Source organism: Lathamus discolor, chromosome 3 (genome assembly GCF_037157495.1).
Source record: "Lathamus discolor isolate bLatDis1 chromosome 3, bLatDis1.hap1, whole genome shotgun sequence".
NCBI lineage: Eukaryota > Metazoa > Chordata > Aves > Psittaciformes > Psittacidae > Lathamus > Lathamus discolor.
The window spans coordinates 87910476-87924041 of NC_088886.1; the positions used below are offsets into that span (position 1 = coordinate 87910476).

The 13566-nt window shown below is 47.2% G+C and overlaps 1 protein-coding gene across 3 annotated transcripts in view; it reads right to left on the bottom strand.

Moving 5' to 3' along the window:
* The window catches only part of MAP3K20 (mitogen-activated protein kinase kinase kinase 20), a 91604-nt gene extending 82514 nt beyond the window's left edge, over window positions 1-9090 (bottom strand). Inside the window, exons 1-3 of one of the 3 annotated variants that reach the window (XM_065670357.1) lie at window positions 8925-8984; window positions 7942-8051; window positions 2285-2474 (exon numbers count right to left, since the gene is read on the bottom strand). In XM_065670357.1, coding sequence (XP_065526429.1) covers window positions 2285-2443 — 159 coding nt within the window. In that variant the 5' untranslated portion in view covers window positions 2444-2474; window positions 7942-8051; window positions 8925-8984. Of the gene's footprint in view, window positions 1-2284; window positions 2475-7941; window positions 8052-8924 lie in introns of all 3 variants that reach the window. The other 2 variants (XM_065670359.1, XM_065670360.1) reach the window with 2 other exon arrangements.
* Window positions 9091-13566: the final 4476 nt, after the last annotated feature.

Here is a 13566-nt window from a genome sequence, read left to right on the forward strand (position 1 = left end):
TCCCATTCTATTTTGCCTGGCTTTAGATCCCAACCATTAGTTCTTGTAATAATTTTCCACACTAGATTAAACAAGACTAGCAATTTCTCCATATGAAAATGAAATTTTTGTAAACAAGCTCCTATTTTTTAATTCTTTATGGTTTTGACAAACAAGTTCTGGCAAAACTTGCTAGACTTACTTAAGGCATCACCACTTGCCTCTCTGCTGTCTCCCCAGAAAAGAGAAGGTGCCCACACCAAGCTGGTCCCAGCCATAACCCATCTTGTTAGTGTAAGCAGAAAATGACCAGAGTAAAATACACTATTCTGCTGGAAGGCACTTGCTCCCCTCCTGTCAACTTATCCTGTTGGATGATGTCCATCGCCCCATTCTAACACACTAACCCCCACAGCCTTCCTACTCTCCACTCTTTGTGTTTTGCAGTCCCCCTTGGGCTGCCTCTGCGGTTCATTTACATTCTTTTAAACACAACAGAACCGGGTCTGTACCTACTGCCCAACACCCATTTTCGCAGTGCCACATGCCAAGGTAAAAGCACGCCTGGTTCTTACAAATGCTTTGATCCTCACTTAGATATGGAAGGGCAGTAACCTAACTTGCCTAACAGTACCATGATATGAGCTCTTAACGAGTTGGAAGTCTTCATTAATCCCTAAATAAACCCTTAAATTATACTAAATTCTTTCCAGCATACAGTTTCATTTTCCTAATGCGCAGCCTGTGTTCCTTGTCACTACAAGCTGAACATTGTATTTAGTTGTTTAAAAAAAAGAATTAAACTTGTTAAATAGTCCAACTGTGTCAAGCACTACATATGACTGTCCTACTTTCTCCATCATTTCCCATTCCACTGAGATTGATTCCATCACAAGATGTAGTAGTACTGTTTTTAAGTTTTCTTTCAAAAATGCTAGCAGCCAGCAGCAGGTCTAGCACACACTCCTGTGTAATCCCACCAGGAACACACTATGCAATAAAGGTACTTCACTGGCCACTACTGAGATCCGCCAGTCAGTTGACTAAGCTTAAAGAGTGCATTACTGACATTGCATAGCACCGGTTTCACTTGTCTTTCTGTATCTTTTGATATGAACAAATTGTAGAAATAAAGAGAACATTACAAACTGTCACTGAATCGAAGGAATAAATCTCCAACCATCCTGTAAAAGTCATGAGATTCTTCCACATTATTACAGACAACAACTTGCTTAACCACGATCACACATGCTCATCACATCACTAATCATGACATAATCATGCTAACTTGGTTGCGGCAGCAGTGGAGGAACTTTGGTGTCTGATTATGTACATTATCCCTAGCGCTGCTCTGCTGTCATCCAGCTTGTAACTGCCTTCCTAAAACACCTTCGAGGGTACTGTACACAAGTTAGATATAGTCATGCTGGAACAGAGGTCCAGTAACCGCTCTTCATCACTACACTGGTGTCTCCTCACTGCTACATCAAACCAGTGGGCAGACTGGAGCACGTTGAGGACCACATACACTGTGCCTGTGCCAGGCCTGTACACAGCTGAGGGTCAAGAGGATTTTTAGACAAACCTAAAAATCTTTTTTAAAAATAAAACCAACACTTAAACCAACCTTAGCTGGTAAGGGTGCAGTAAGATAACTCTGCCTTTTCCCACAGGAGTGCCAAGGACCTGTCCATCCTTCCAGGTGCACAGGACACCACAAGGGAAGATGACTGGTAAAACGGTTAGACTCATACTGCACTGCAAGATGAGACCAAGCTGAAGTGTGGCTATGGCTAACCCAGAGCTAGTGGAGCCCCAGATCAAAACCTGCAGCAGGCAGGCAAGAGACGACGCTGAGCAACACGCTAAGCCTATAGTGCACATATAGGTGCAAACCATTGCACTTAAAAGCCACCAGATGCAAAAAGGAGAAGATAGAAACAGGCAAAGACAGTGAACACTACCTCTTCCTATCTAGCAACATGCCCATCAGTATCAAAGGGAAATTAGTAGCTCCACAGGTGGAACTAGCTCTCCTCCTCCTCAGAGAGGAGCAGAGAGGAGCTGCTAGACAAGAAAAGCGGGGCAGGACAGTAAAGAGTAAAACAATAATGTTTTAAATCAGAGACACCCTGGGCTGGGCCCCCCTCAGTATGTCTTTATTGTAACATCATCCAGTTACAGGGTTTTGTAATTAGAATAAAAAGCCCAAGGTAGTTTACTTCAATTAGCGGACAGAAGACACTAGGAAAGAATTTCTGTCCTTGTTTCTGCAGCACAGTGAATTGAAAAAGTAAACTCTTACCTCTTTTTCTATTTTGAGCAGCTTCTTTACAGCCACCTCCTTGTCCTGAGAAATCCATCGGGCTCGGTAGACACTACCGAAACTTCCTCCACCGCAGTTCTCAAAAAACTGCAAGTCATCAAATTTAATTTGCACAAATGAAGCACTGGTAGACGACATCTCATAATGACAAAATATACCACAGCAAAACCTGTGAAGAGAAAAGCTTTCATTAGCACATATGCTGCACAGATTATGGATTTTCTTACCAGACACCCCAAAACCAGGACCCATCACCATAAACATGCTACAGTAAAATCCACAGGGCACTGGAGGAGAGCCTGGGAACTCTCACTCCAACAGGCTGTGCAAATGTTTGCATAATTTGAAGGGGCTATTAGGAGCAGCTGGGACACAGAAACAACTAAAAGTATTCCTCAGTGCGATACCGACGTTTCCCGAACACCTTGGAAGCGTCTCTGGGAAAGGCAGGCGCGTCGCTGCCTTCTCTGGACAGCAACAGACGGGAAACTTGCTCTCCGCTATGAGCTTGCCTCGGAGCTCAGGCATGCCAGGCACGCCGGCTCTCCCGCCGCGATGGCCGCGCACAGGGTGCGCAGGCAGGCAGCGGCACCGCAGCACGCACCACGCGCGTTGCCGGCACTCCGAGCTGTGCTTCGTGCAAGGATGTGGAAAAACCTGGCCATGGTAAATGCCTCTTCCGGAGTGACTCAGTTCTGTTTGCATGTTATAACACAGTGCAAGTACGCAGTAATTCATCTGGGTTACAATATGTGAAATTCTGCAGCCTGTGCCAAGACCGGTGTCGGCAGTTTCAAGAGATGATCCCATGTCTGCTGCAAGGGGAACGGAACGTCCTTCTCAGGGATTTCACAGCAATAAAGCTTACGCTGTAGCAAATTTCAAGAACATTGTCACCTAAATGCACGAACAATGAGTAATTTCAGGTTTCTTTTTTTAATAGTGTAAGTTCAGAAAGCCTCAGCGGGCCTGCAGGATAGGGCACCTTCCAGAACCTGCTGCGAGCCTGCTGCAGGACTGTTTCTGATGCACCAGTTTAGACTACGTTTACTTCCTTTAACTTTGCAATAAATGAAAGTAAACTTAGCATAAAATGAGAGTGGTTTGAATAAAACAAGCTAGAAAAAGGCATGGAGATTCTGAATTGCTGATTTTATGTCCAATTATACTGGTCTAACTATTGTACCAAAGCATACTGCATCTTCTGGAAGCCTCCAATCCACAGGGCGTTTTGGGACGGAATCTATACATTATGTGTCGTCCAGGGCTGGGAAATGCATCTGTAATACAACTAGCGCTGCTGAACACCAAAACCCCTTTACACCAGTCCCTTCTGTAACAAATACGAACATCATTCCCTCCCCCCCACCCCTCACTGGCTCTCCTGACTGTGCAGCTAATCTGATTAAAATTGTGAGGTATCATTTGACCAGAAATTTCTGGCACTATCTGGTTGCAGCTATTCTCCCAATGAGAAATGAAGACACCAACATTTTCCTACATATTGCATGAGATAACAGCGCCTTTTCTGAAACTGCCTGCTTTGTTTCGTATCAATTCACCACCTGTAAGGGTACCAGACCACGACAACTTTACTACGTTTACAGAAGGCAACACATTAAGGAGGGAGCAGCCTTCAAGCACGCCTTTCACTGACAACCAGCCTGCAAAACTCTCAGGGAAGGAACAGGAACACTCTTTCCCCAGCTCTGTGAGTCAGAGCAAGGGTTACCCATGCGACATGAAATAAAGTTCCTTCTTCCAGTACCCTGCCAGCTCCTTCCCCAGTACAAGTGTCTGTACTCTTCTGCTGACCTTTTGTTCTTTTTTAACCTGGTTGCTATGGCTGTTAAGTTTCCTGCCATCCCAGAGTCATCTTTTGCACTGCACTGCACATATTGTTTTGAGAGAAAGCTCAAGCGAAAAGAAATTGGTCACTCCTGAAAACCAGGAGGGCAGCAAAGCTTGGTTTAACTTTCTGCTCTTTCCCAGCACTGTTCAATCAGAACATCTTCAGAAACAGGAGCTCATTTGCCTTGATTACTCCAGCTCATTTACTCCAGTAGTTGCCCCACGTTAACATCATGTACATGCTGTCTCAAGCGTATGTGACACTTTATAGACAAATACAACAGGTCAGCTTCCCAACCCAGAGACCTAACAACTTAAGGCCACAGCCCTGCAGATGTTTATGCACGTGGATAATTACGTTCCAGTGAATAATCTCCTTACTGACAACAGAATTATTCAGAAGAATAACGTTACTCATAGGCAAAAGCATATGCACTGACTGGACCATAACTTTGACAGGAAAGCGTGAACAGCTGATAACAGATGGTTGCGTTTGGGATGGCAGAAGGAACAGAAAACCAAGCACAAAGAAAAATACATCACAGGAAACAAATATTTCTAGCCTTCTCTATCTGAATCCAATCGTTCCGAAGAGCTGTCAAATTATTTTAATTTATTGTTCATCCAGAAGAACCAAATCATCCATATACACAAGTAAATGTTGACTTCTGAGAGGCTAACACGGAACAAGATGTTACTCCAAGATTTCACAGAAAAACCGACCTCAAGATGGTACAACGTGTACGCCAGTCACTTGATAAATGCAAGTGAATACTTTCTGATGGGTCTGCCTTGCTGCTTAAAACTTTACCTAAACATTTATGCAATCACAATGGAGTGCCCAGCACACAAGCATTTGCAGGAGCTGCTGTTCATTCTTTTAACAACTTCCCAATTTCAAGTTTATCTAAAGCAATCAGCTGCAGATGCTATAGGCACCAGCATACAATACAGTAATATTATTTAAAGAGCAATTAACACATTGTGTTGGGTTCTTCCAGGTGCTTTTTTTTTTCCTCTTTAAAAAAGGTAGAGGAGATTCACATGGGACACTCTCCATTTAGAGATCCGTAATTAATGATAACCTAAGTTAGGTTTACATTTTCTCCTTCTGGATGGCAGAACAGACCTGTTTAAGTATCACTCCATGTTTTCTGACGCAAGGTAGTTAATCCACAATTAGACAGATCAATCTCTTTGTTATGTTTAAGAAAACAACTGTTTAGAGTAACAACTGTATATGATAAATCCACACACAGTTATTAACTTGTCATCCTGTTTTAAAAGATCTTTAACAATCAGAGTGTATACCATTGGCTAAGGAAAAAAAACCCCGATATTTCATTAAACTCCATAATCATACACTTGCATCCGAAAAAAGCGCATCATTCAACAACGTATAGCACTTCTCTGCATTGCAGTGAGGAGCAGTCCTCTGCAATAGGGCTTGGGGCTGGGGGAATTACAGCAATCCCCTCACACACAGGCACACAATGTAGTTAAGGTTTGGTGTCAACTACTGTCCATCCTCACTAACAGTTTTGAGTGTTTAATCACAGCAGTAAGGAAGGCTGTGTCGACTGACCTCATTGCTTGTCGTCAATGAAATGAAAATGTGACAGATAAGAAACAGGTATTTCAAGAAATTATCCAATTGCTGGTTATTTCAATTATTCCTATGGGAGCTTGGGAGTCGGGGGAGGGAGGGGAAGAACCTTCTCTTCTATTTTATTTCTAATGGTTAACACGAGCTTGTAATCTTGCAACAACATCTCCACCTTCTCCTGTGTCTTTTTTTTTTCCCCTCATAGTAGCTTCTTTGAGCATGCTGTTAAAAGTTCATTTCACACCAAAAAGAATCAGACCTGAGCCAGGTTTGACAGTATTTAACATATCAAGTTATTATTTAACATTAGTATTTGGCACGTCAGGAATCTATTACACAGAGTCACTTTGCAGCAAGCCTATTATGCCAAAACAAGCTCAGTTTTGTACAGTAGTGCTCAGTGCAGGAAATGATCCACCATCAATGGCTTGCACTTCAGAGTAGTAACCCACCCAGGCTTCCCTTCCCAGGACCCTGCTGAAGTCCCACAACTGCTGCTCCCCTGAGACCCCTCCAAAGTGAGGGAACCCCCAGGCAGATGGGTTGCAAACTGACGCTGCTAGCAGGCTGCCCTGCCCTGCATCCTGGCACAGTGATGCTGGACAAACCCAACATATCCATTTGCATCTTCCAGATCCCCCAAAACAGTCTGCAACGTAAGGGGAACTGCTACCATGCCCAGCTCTCTGCTTTATTCCATGTAGAAGCCAGAAGACTCTACTGTTTGCCATTCAGCTACTGCTCCTGGAGTACAGAGAAGTTCCACTGAGGGACTTACAAGTTAGAGACAGGAGGAAAGAAAGAACATAGTACAAATTGCACAGTAACTGCAACTCATATTTTGCTTAGTGCGCGGCTGCAGCACTGAAAATTGCATCCCTCATCTTGCACGTGCACCTGACGCTGCCTCAATATTCAATTGCTTCAGAAAAACCCTTTGTAATTTACTAAAGGGAGCGACCATGCAACTCACTGCCCTCACTTCACTGCGTGGTTCCAGGAAGCAGGATTCAGCGCTTCTTTCAGGAAGGCATGCTGCCAACATATTGCCAATAAAGTAGTAGCACACTACACTTGTGCTATCTTAAAATACACAGCTGAACGTGCCAAGCTTCCTTATTTGGCAAAACAGTCCATTTGCTTTCAGGATCTTTGACCATCCATTTTTAGACCCAAATCATCCTTTGTATCCAACATGGCCTACAGTCCTTGACCTTATCAACCTGCATTTTTGCAGCAGCATATTTATTTAGGCTTAAAAAAAAAAAAAGTAGAAAAAAGAAAAAGCCCAACAACAACAAAAAAATCAAATAATCCAATGCCAAAACATGGTCCACTACTGTCTTGTCTAAGCACAGAACATAAAAGGAGTTACAGTGGTATCGAGCTACAAGCGATATAGCAGAAATAAGTTTTTATAAATACAAGATCTTTTCAGCATATAATGAACTGCTGATGAATAAGATGTGAACAAACTCCAAGCACAATTCCAACTTACACATATATATATCCTAATGTTCTAACCTCCCAATAAATTATAACAAAGTCAAGAACCCCTACAACTCCTCAACTTTCTGAACCAGACTGAGCAGCAGCCCTGCAGACGGTGAGACTGGAGGCATGCATGGCTCTGCCTACCTTAGTTACAGAAGCAACAACATTTGAGCCTGTCCTTTGTCAGAACCTAAAAATTCTGCATAATTTCCATTAATAACACTTCTAATTTTATTTGAATTTATACAACCATTGCTATGGAAAAAAAAGAGCTCAACTCAGCCTCAACAGTTTGAGTACTTCAGGAAACAAACTATTTTCGACTCAAGCTGTGTCAATGGCAGAGACTGAAGGGTTTAAAGGCTCCACTTTAAACAGAAAACATTTTATCTCGGGGAAACCCTAAACTGCTCACTTCGCTTACGTTATACCTCGCCAGTGATGCCTGCCAGGAGTGTGCCTGCGACAACACACAAGACAGAGGAGGCAGCTACCCCTGCACCTCGGCCCATAGAGCCGCTCCGTCCTTGCAAAGGCACAACTGCAGGACCCGGTTTTGTCGGCGTTTCTGCCTTCTCCTCCCTCAGCGAGCCGGGCACTCCAGGGTTACCATTCTTCACACAATGCCACTGGTATGCAAAGCACATTATGGATAGATAAAACAAGTAGGCTTCTGAGGACTTACAATTTCAGGGCAAAGTCCCGAAAACATCTAACCGCATGCCTCCAGCAGAAAGCTATGATGTTTCCAGGCAGTGACCCAGTTAATCCAGTGCTTTCAAATTATTTCTGCTTCTGGAATTTAGAAAAAGTAATGATCTATGGCTTTCCCGATGGCTCTGTCGCTAAAACTCAACAGCAAAGCATGCTGGATAGAGGGATAACCGATGGCTCACACACACATACTAAATAAAAAGCGCACACTGGGGGAAAGGAGCTAACTTGAACAAAGATAGAAAAAGAAAATATATATATTAAAAAAAGAGACGGCTAACATAAAAAATGAGGGGGGGGGGTGCGAAACGAAAGGAAAACATAAGTTACACCTCAGAGCCCAACCTGGGGGATTTCACGCCCGAAAGAACACAAAACCGCAGCAGGTGCACTCGAAGTGCACGTCCCTAACACCGACCGAGAAGCGGAGGGGTGGCCGAGAACAGCGGCTCCCGGCCAGACGCCGCCGTCCCGCGGCCAGCCCTACGGGAGACACGGTGCCACCACCGTCCGCGGCGCCGCCGCTCGCCGCCGCCGCCGCGGCTGCCCCTCGGCGGGCACCACCGTGCGCCGCCCGGCGAGGCACGGCCCGTCTCCCGTCCCGCAGCGGCGCAGCCAGCGGGACCCCCACCCGGCCACGCGTGGCCGCCGCTGCCTCCCGCGGGGGGTCCGGCCGGGCGCGGCTGCCCCGCGGGGCGACGCAAGGTCAGGCCGAGCGGCGGGACGGGCGAGCGCCGGCCCTGCAAACACTCTCAAAGTTGCTCCAGCGGGTGCGAGACGCGAGACGCGGGGAGGACGCCCGCGGCCCGGCCGCGCTCCGCTCCCCGACCGCGCCGCGCTGTGCCCCGCCGCCTCCCTCCGCCCGGCCACACGCGCACCGACCGCGCCGCCCCCCCCCCCCCGCGCTGCCCGCCGCCCGCCCGGGCGTGGCGAGGGGCGCGTCGCCCTCCTCACCTTCCCCGAGGGACTCCGGGCTGGCGGGACGCGAGCGGCGCCGATCCCGGAGCCGCCGAGGGAGGCTGGAACCGGCGCGACCGCGTCTCCCGCTCCGTCCGCCGCGCTTCCGGTTGGTGCCGGGGAGCCGGAGCCGCCGCCGCCGCCCCCGCGCCTCCTCGCAGCGGCGCCACCCCGCGCTCTGCCCGGGCCCCGCGGGGAAGGCGAGGCCGCTGCCGCAGCGGGGGTGCGGGCAGCGTGGCCGCCCCGCCTGCAGGGGGCGACGTGCCGGGCCTGGCGCGTGGGGCGGAGGGGCGATGGGCGGCCGGTACCGGTGTGGATGCGGCCCAGGCTGTGCCTCTGCCCTGGCCCGGGGTGCAGGGGCGGCTGGCGAGAGAGACCGTGTGCCCACCGCCAGTCAGCAACACGGCGATAAGTAATGGGGCACCTTGGCCCCTCATGGCCGACGCACCTCTCAGCGGTGGTGTCGGCTGCTGTGGCTGGGGTGGTGCAAGGTGAGCTGAGGGAGCTTGGGGCAGCTTGGGCTGACCAGAGGGGATGGCTTCGACTGAGGCCGGGTGTCTGCATGTCAGTTAACTGTGCCAGGTTTAGGAAGGGACCCCTGAGCTGAGCAGGACCTGTCAGCTGAGGTGTTTCTGGTTCACAGAGTGAGGCCCTGCCAACGCAGGTGGAGAGAGACATGGCGTGGTACCGCACTGGCGTGGCTGCACCTCTGAAAGCAGCAGTGTTTGGGGCTGCACCAAAAGGAGCCTGACCTCAAGGGAGGTGATTCTCACCCTCAACCCTTCCTCTTGTAACCCCCCTGGGGTACTGTGTCCATTTCTGGAGACACATCCTCAACACGAAACGGATGTGCCCCTGTTGGGGCAAGCCAGAGGAGCCCACAAAGATGCTCAGGGGGCTGGAGCTGGGGTTGTTCAGCCTGGAGAAGGCTGGCCAATATCTAAAGTGAGCCTACAAGAAAGCTGGAGACGGGCTTTTTACAAGGGCATGTAGTGATAGGACAAGGAATAATGACTTTAAATTGAAAGAGGGGAGATTTAGATTGGCTGTAAGAAGTCATTCTTTACTGTGAGTGAGGGTGGTGAGTCGCTGGCACAGGTTTCCCAGGGAAGTTATGGCTGCCCCATTCCTGGCAGTGTTCAAGGCCAGGTTGGATGGGGATTTGAGCAACCTGGTCTAGTGGAAGGTGTCCCTGCCCGTGGCAGGGGAGTTGGAACTGATGAGCTTTAAAGGCCCTTCCAGTTCAAACCACTCTGATTCCATGATGGCTTGACTGGCAAGTGCAAGCTCCCCCATCCATATTCCTCAGCTCTCAACAGAGAGATGACCCACTTTCATCCTCTGAAGCCATACAGACCCTTCCTTATCCAATCTTTCAATGGCATATACTCTGCTGTTGCAGATTGAAAATAAGCAGTCATGCTTAAAGGAAATGACTCAAAAGACTCAGCGCCAGACAATTTTTCTACTAATGCAAACACATCACATGGCTGCGACAGTACATTTTTTGTATCGGTGTTATGCAAGATTCAATGTCCATCACTGCTTTACTGTGCACTCCCCAACTCCTCTACTGCTGTCTGTTACACTGGTTTTACACTCGCTGGAGAGCCTCTGCCCCTCATTATCTCTTATACTTGACTATTGTTATATGTATGTGCAGATCTGCCATATAAAAACCAGCTGTCTAGCACAGTGAATCACAAAGACTTGTGCAGCATCACATTGAATCATATACAGTAATTGTACATCACAAAGATGTATAGTATCGAGGTGAATCATGGAAGAACACTTTACCGATGAATCAAATACAATCATTTTGCAAACATCAGAGGCTTTTCCCCAAGGTGTGTTATTTTGGCACGAGGGAGGGTAAAAAGCAGTTGAAACAGTGAAGCACAATTGTCTGTTTCTGGCCATAAAATAAGACATATTCAACTGGGCCATAGTAACTGGAGTAAAGTTCAGCGAGGTCTAAGCACTCGGTATAATAGGTACATGAAGATGCTAAGAAAGTCAAAAAGCAGGCAGTGGTGACCCCCCCTTCCCCCACCTGGCAGGTCCAGCATTGCCAGGACAAGCAGCGAAGGAGGTCAGCATGCTCTGGCTTCCCCTGGACATGGCACTTTCAAGAGCGGTCTGTCTGGTCTGAGAGCGCTTGTGCTTTCTTATGCACTGATCTGCTGGTGAGCCTCGAGGAGTCTCCAGGCAAAACCAGTCAAAGATGCTGCGTTTTGAAAGAAAGCACAACCATCAATGCAAACCACATGAAACTCATGCTCAGGAGGAGGATGGGTGCCACATACTCAGTCTCTTAAGTGCTGTGACTAAATGCATCTATCCTTCCTGTCCAAGGCAATTGACAATTAGTCAAGTGTTTTAAAAATCTACCTAAATGTTAAATCACTTGATTCATAGACATTTGCTTAGGAGAGCAGAATGTTTGCACTGAGAGGTCTCTTGCCTAGGGCGCTTTGTCCACGCATTTTGTCCATGGCTGTGTATGTGCAGAGCTGGGATTTATCATGCCAGACTTCAGGCCCTGGTTGCAGAAAGAAATAACCTGTTCCAGAAGTGCATGAGAAACGAGGGGGTGGCTAATATTTCCTGCTCCAAGAATTGAAGTGCAGAGTCTGCATCAGGCACTGTGTTAACATGCCACTGTTCAAAACACATAATTGCACTTGCTCTGTTAGAGGGCAAGAGAGCAAAAGCGAAGGACCCTGCACAAGGACTGTCCAACCCCAGTGGTACACTGTGAAGCTGGAATTATTGCAACACGGTTTTAAGAGTGTTTTTTGGGCTTGTATTCTTTCTGCCCTCTGGCTACAGTCTTTGCATCTTTTAATGGTTTTTTCCATTGTCATGGAAACTAAAAAATTAGCTAGAAAAGGTCAGAAAGCAGAGAAACCAGAGTTTCTTGGGTGGTCATAATACCATACAAAACAATGAACCAACATGTGGTGGTATGGTTTCTCCCCCTTTTTGAGACAACAAATTCAAACTGAGAAAGTCTGAGTTACCTCTGGAGAACTCAGTCCTAATCTCAGGCTTCTTCAGTTTACATGGAAGAGAGAGAAAAAGAAAATACTTAAAAGCTAACACAAGTTGTTGCAAAGCCACAACAATTGGCAAAGGATAAAGGCAGCTCTAGCAACTTCTAACTCAATTTTAGAGTTGAAAGGATTCCTGTGAATTGTCTCTTTACATCTCCTTGCCACGCTGGGTGTGCAGTGACGTCCCTCCGCCTTTCAACATGGAAAATACAGTTCCATGTATACGTTCAGGCATTTTAAATCATCCTCCCTGCCAAAAGCAGCAGTCACACCCCTCCCCTGCCCGGCAAGCCCTGTTCCTGTTGCTGCGCTGCCCACCGGCTTTCGCAGAGGGAATGGGGCTGCGGAGGTGAGGCAGCTGCAGGGAAAAGCAGTCGGTTTTCACCCAGGCCTGAACGCGGGTCATCAGGCAACTGCACAGAGTCGTGCCAGCCCAAAGGCAGGAGAGGGGCAAGGGCTGATAGGAGCAGCTGAGAGAGGACAGTGCCTGGAAGAGCTTTTATAGCAGTAGTGGTGGGTTATGCCAGCTTAAACTGTATGTGAAACTCGAGACACGGATAATTTGGAGGTGAACACCTGCTCCGTATTTTTCAGTCTTCCTTCAGGACTGGCTCAGAGTTCAGCTCAGGCTTAGTGCTGAGGTTCCTTTGAAGCACTTCTGATCATCCGGCTGCTATGGCTTGCTCTGCTTCTAGTTTAACAACTGGACAGAAAACATGGTGGGGGCATGCCTGGGATGTACTAGGAAGGTTGTGCACACATTGCTGTAGAAGTTATAGCACTAGTGTACGCTAGTGTTAATCTAGCTAGTTTGAGCTGCATTAGCAGTAACAATATGTTAGCATTAATTTCATGCCATTTGTACCATCAGGTTTGTGACCTTGGAGAGGCACAGGAGTGGCTCGCCTGAAACCCCTGTCTGCATCCCTGTTTTTACTTGCACTGCACAGACTGAAATTCATGCAGGTATGTCCAGATATGCTGTAATCACACACCTCGGCAGTTACACCCCAAAACATAACTAGCAGGGTTGGCCTCATGACTAAAAGAGAAGTGGCGTGGTCCTGCCAGCCAAAATAAGCTGCAGTTAGTCTTTTGGAGAGATGGCAAGTGGAAAATCTAAGGGATTGCCTCTGGATTTGCCTCCAAGGCAATCCTGCCTTTCCTGCTGTAAACAGCATAGTTAACATGCACCCACAAACACTGACCTGATGGTACAGGCAGCCCCCATGCCCACAGCCAGAGCTCTGATTCCTATTTGCTGCAGCAGCCCAGTTGCTGGTGTGCTGTGGGTAATGGCTTTCAACTTTCATGGGGAATGAAGAAAGACAGACCCTGTGCTAACCATCAGACATCTCTTAGATCCACACAACTGGTATTCCTTTTCTGCTGTTTTCTCTTTTTCTTTTTTTTCTATTTTTTCTTTTTATTAAAGAGAAAAATGAGGAATTTGCGCTATTGCCTATATTGCATATTTAACATAAAATATTATAAAACTAATTATTATAAAATTAGAAAATTTAGAATTATTAAATACAGGTTAGAATGATAAAATACAGGCATTCATGTGGCAGAGAAGGTTT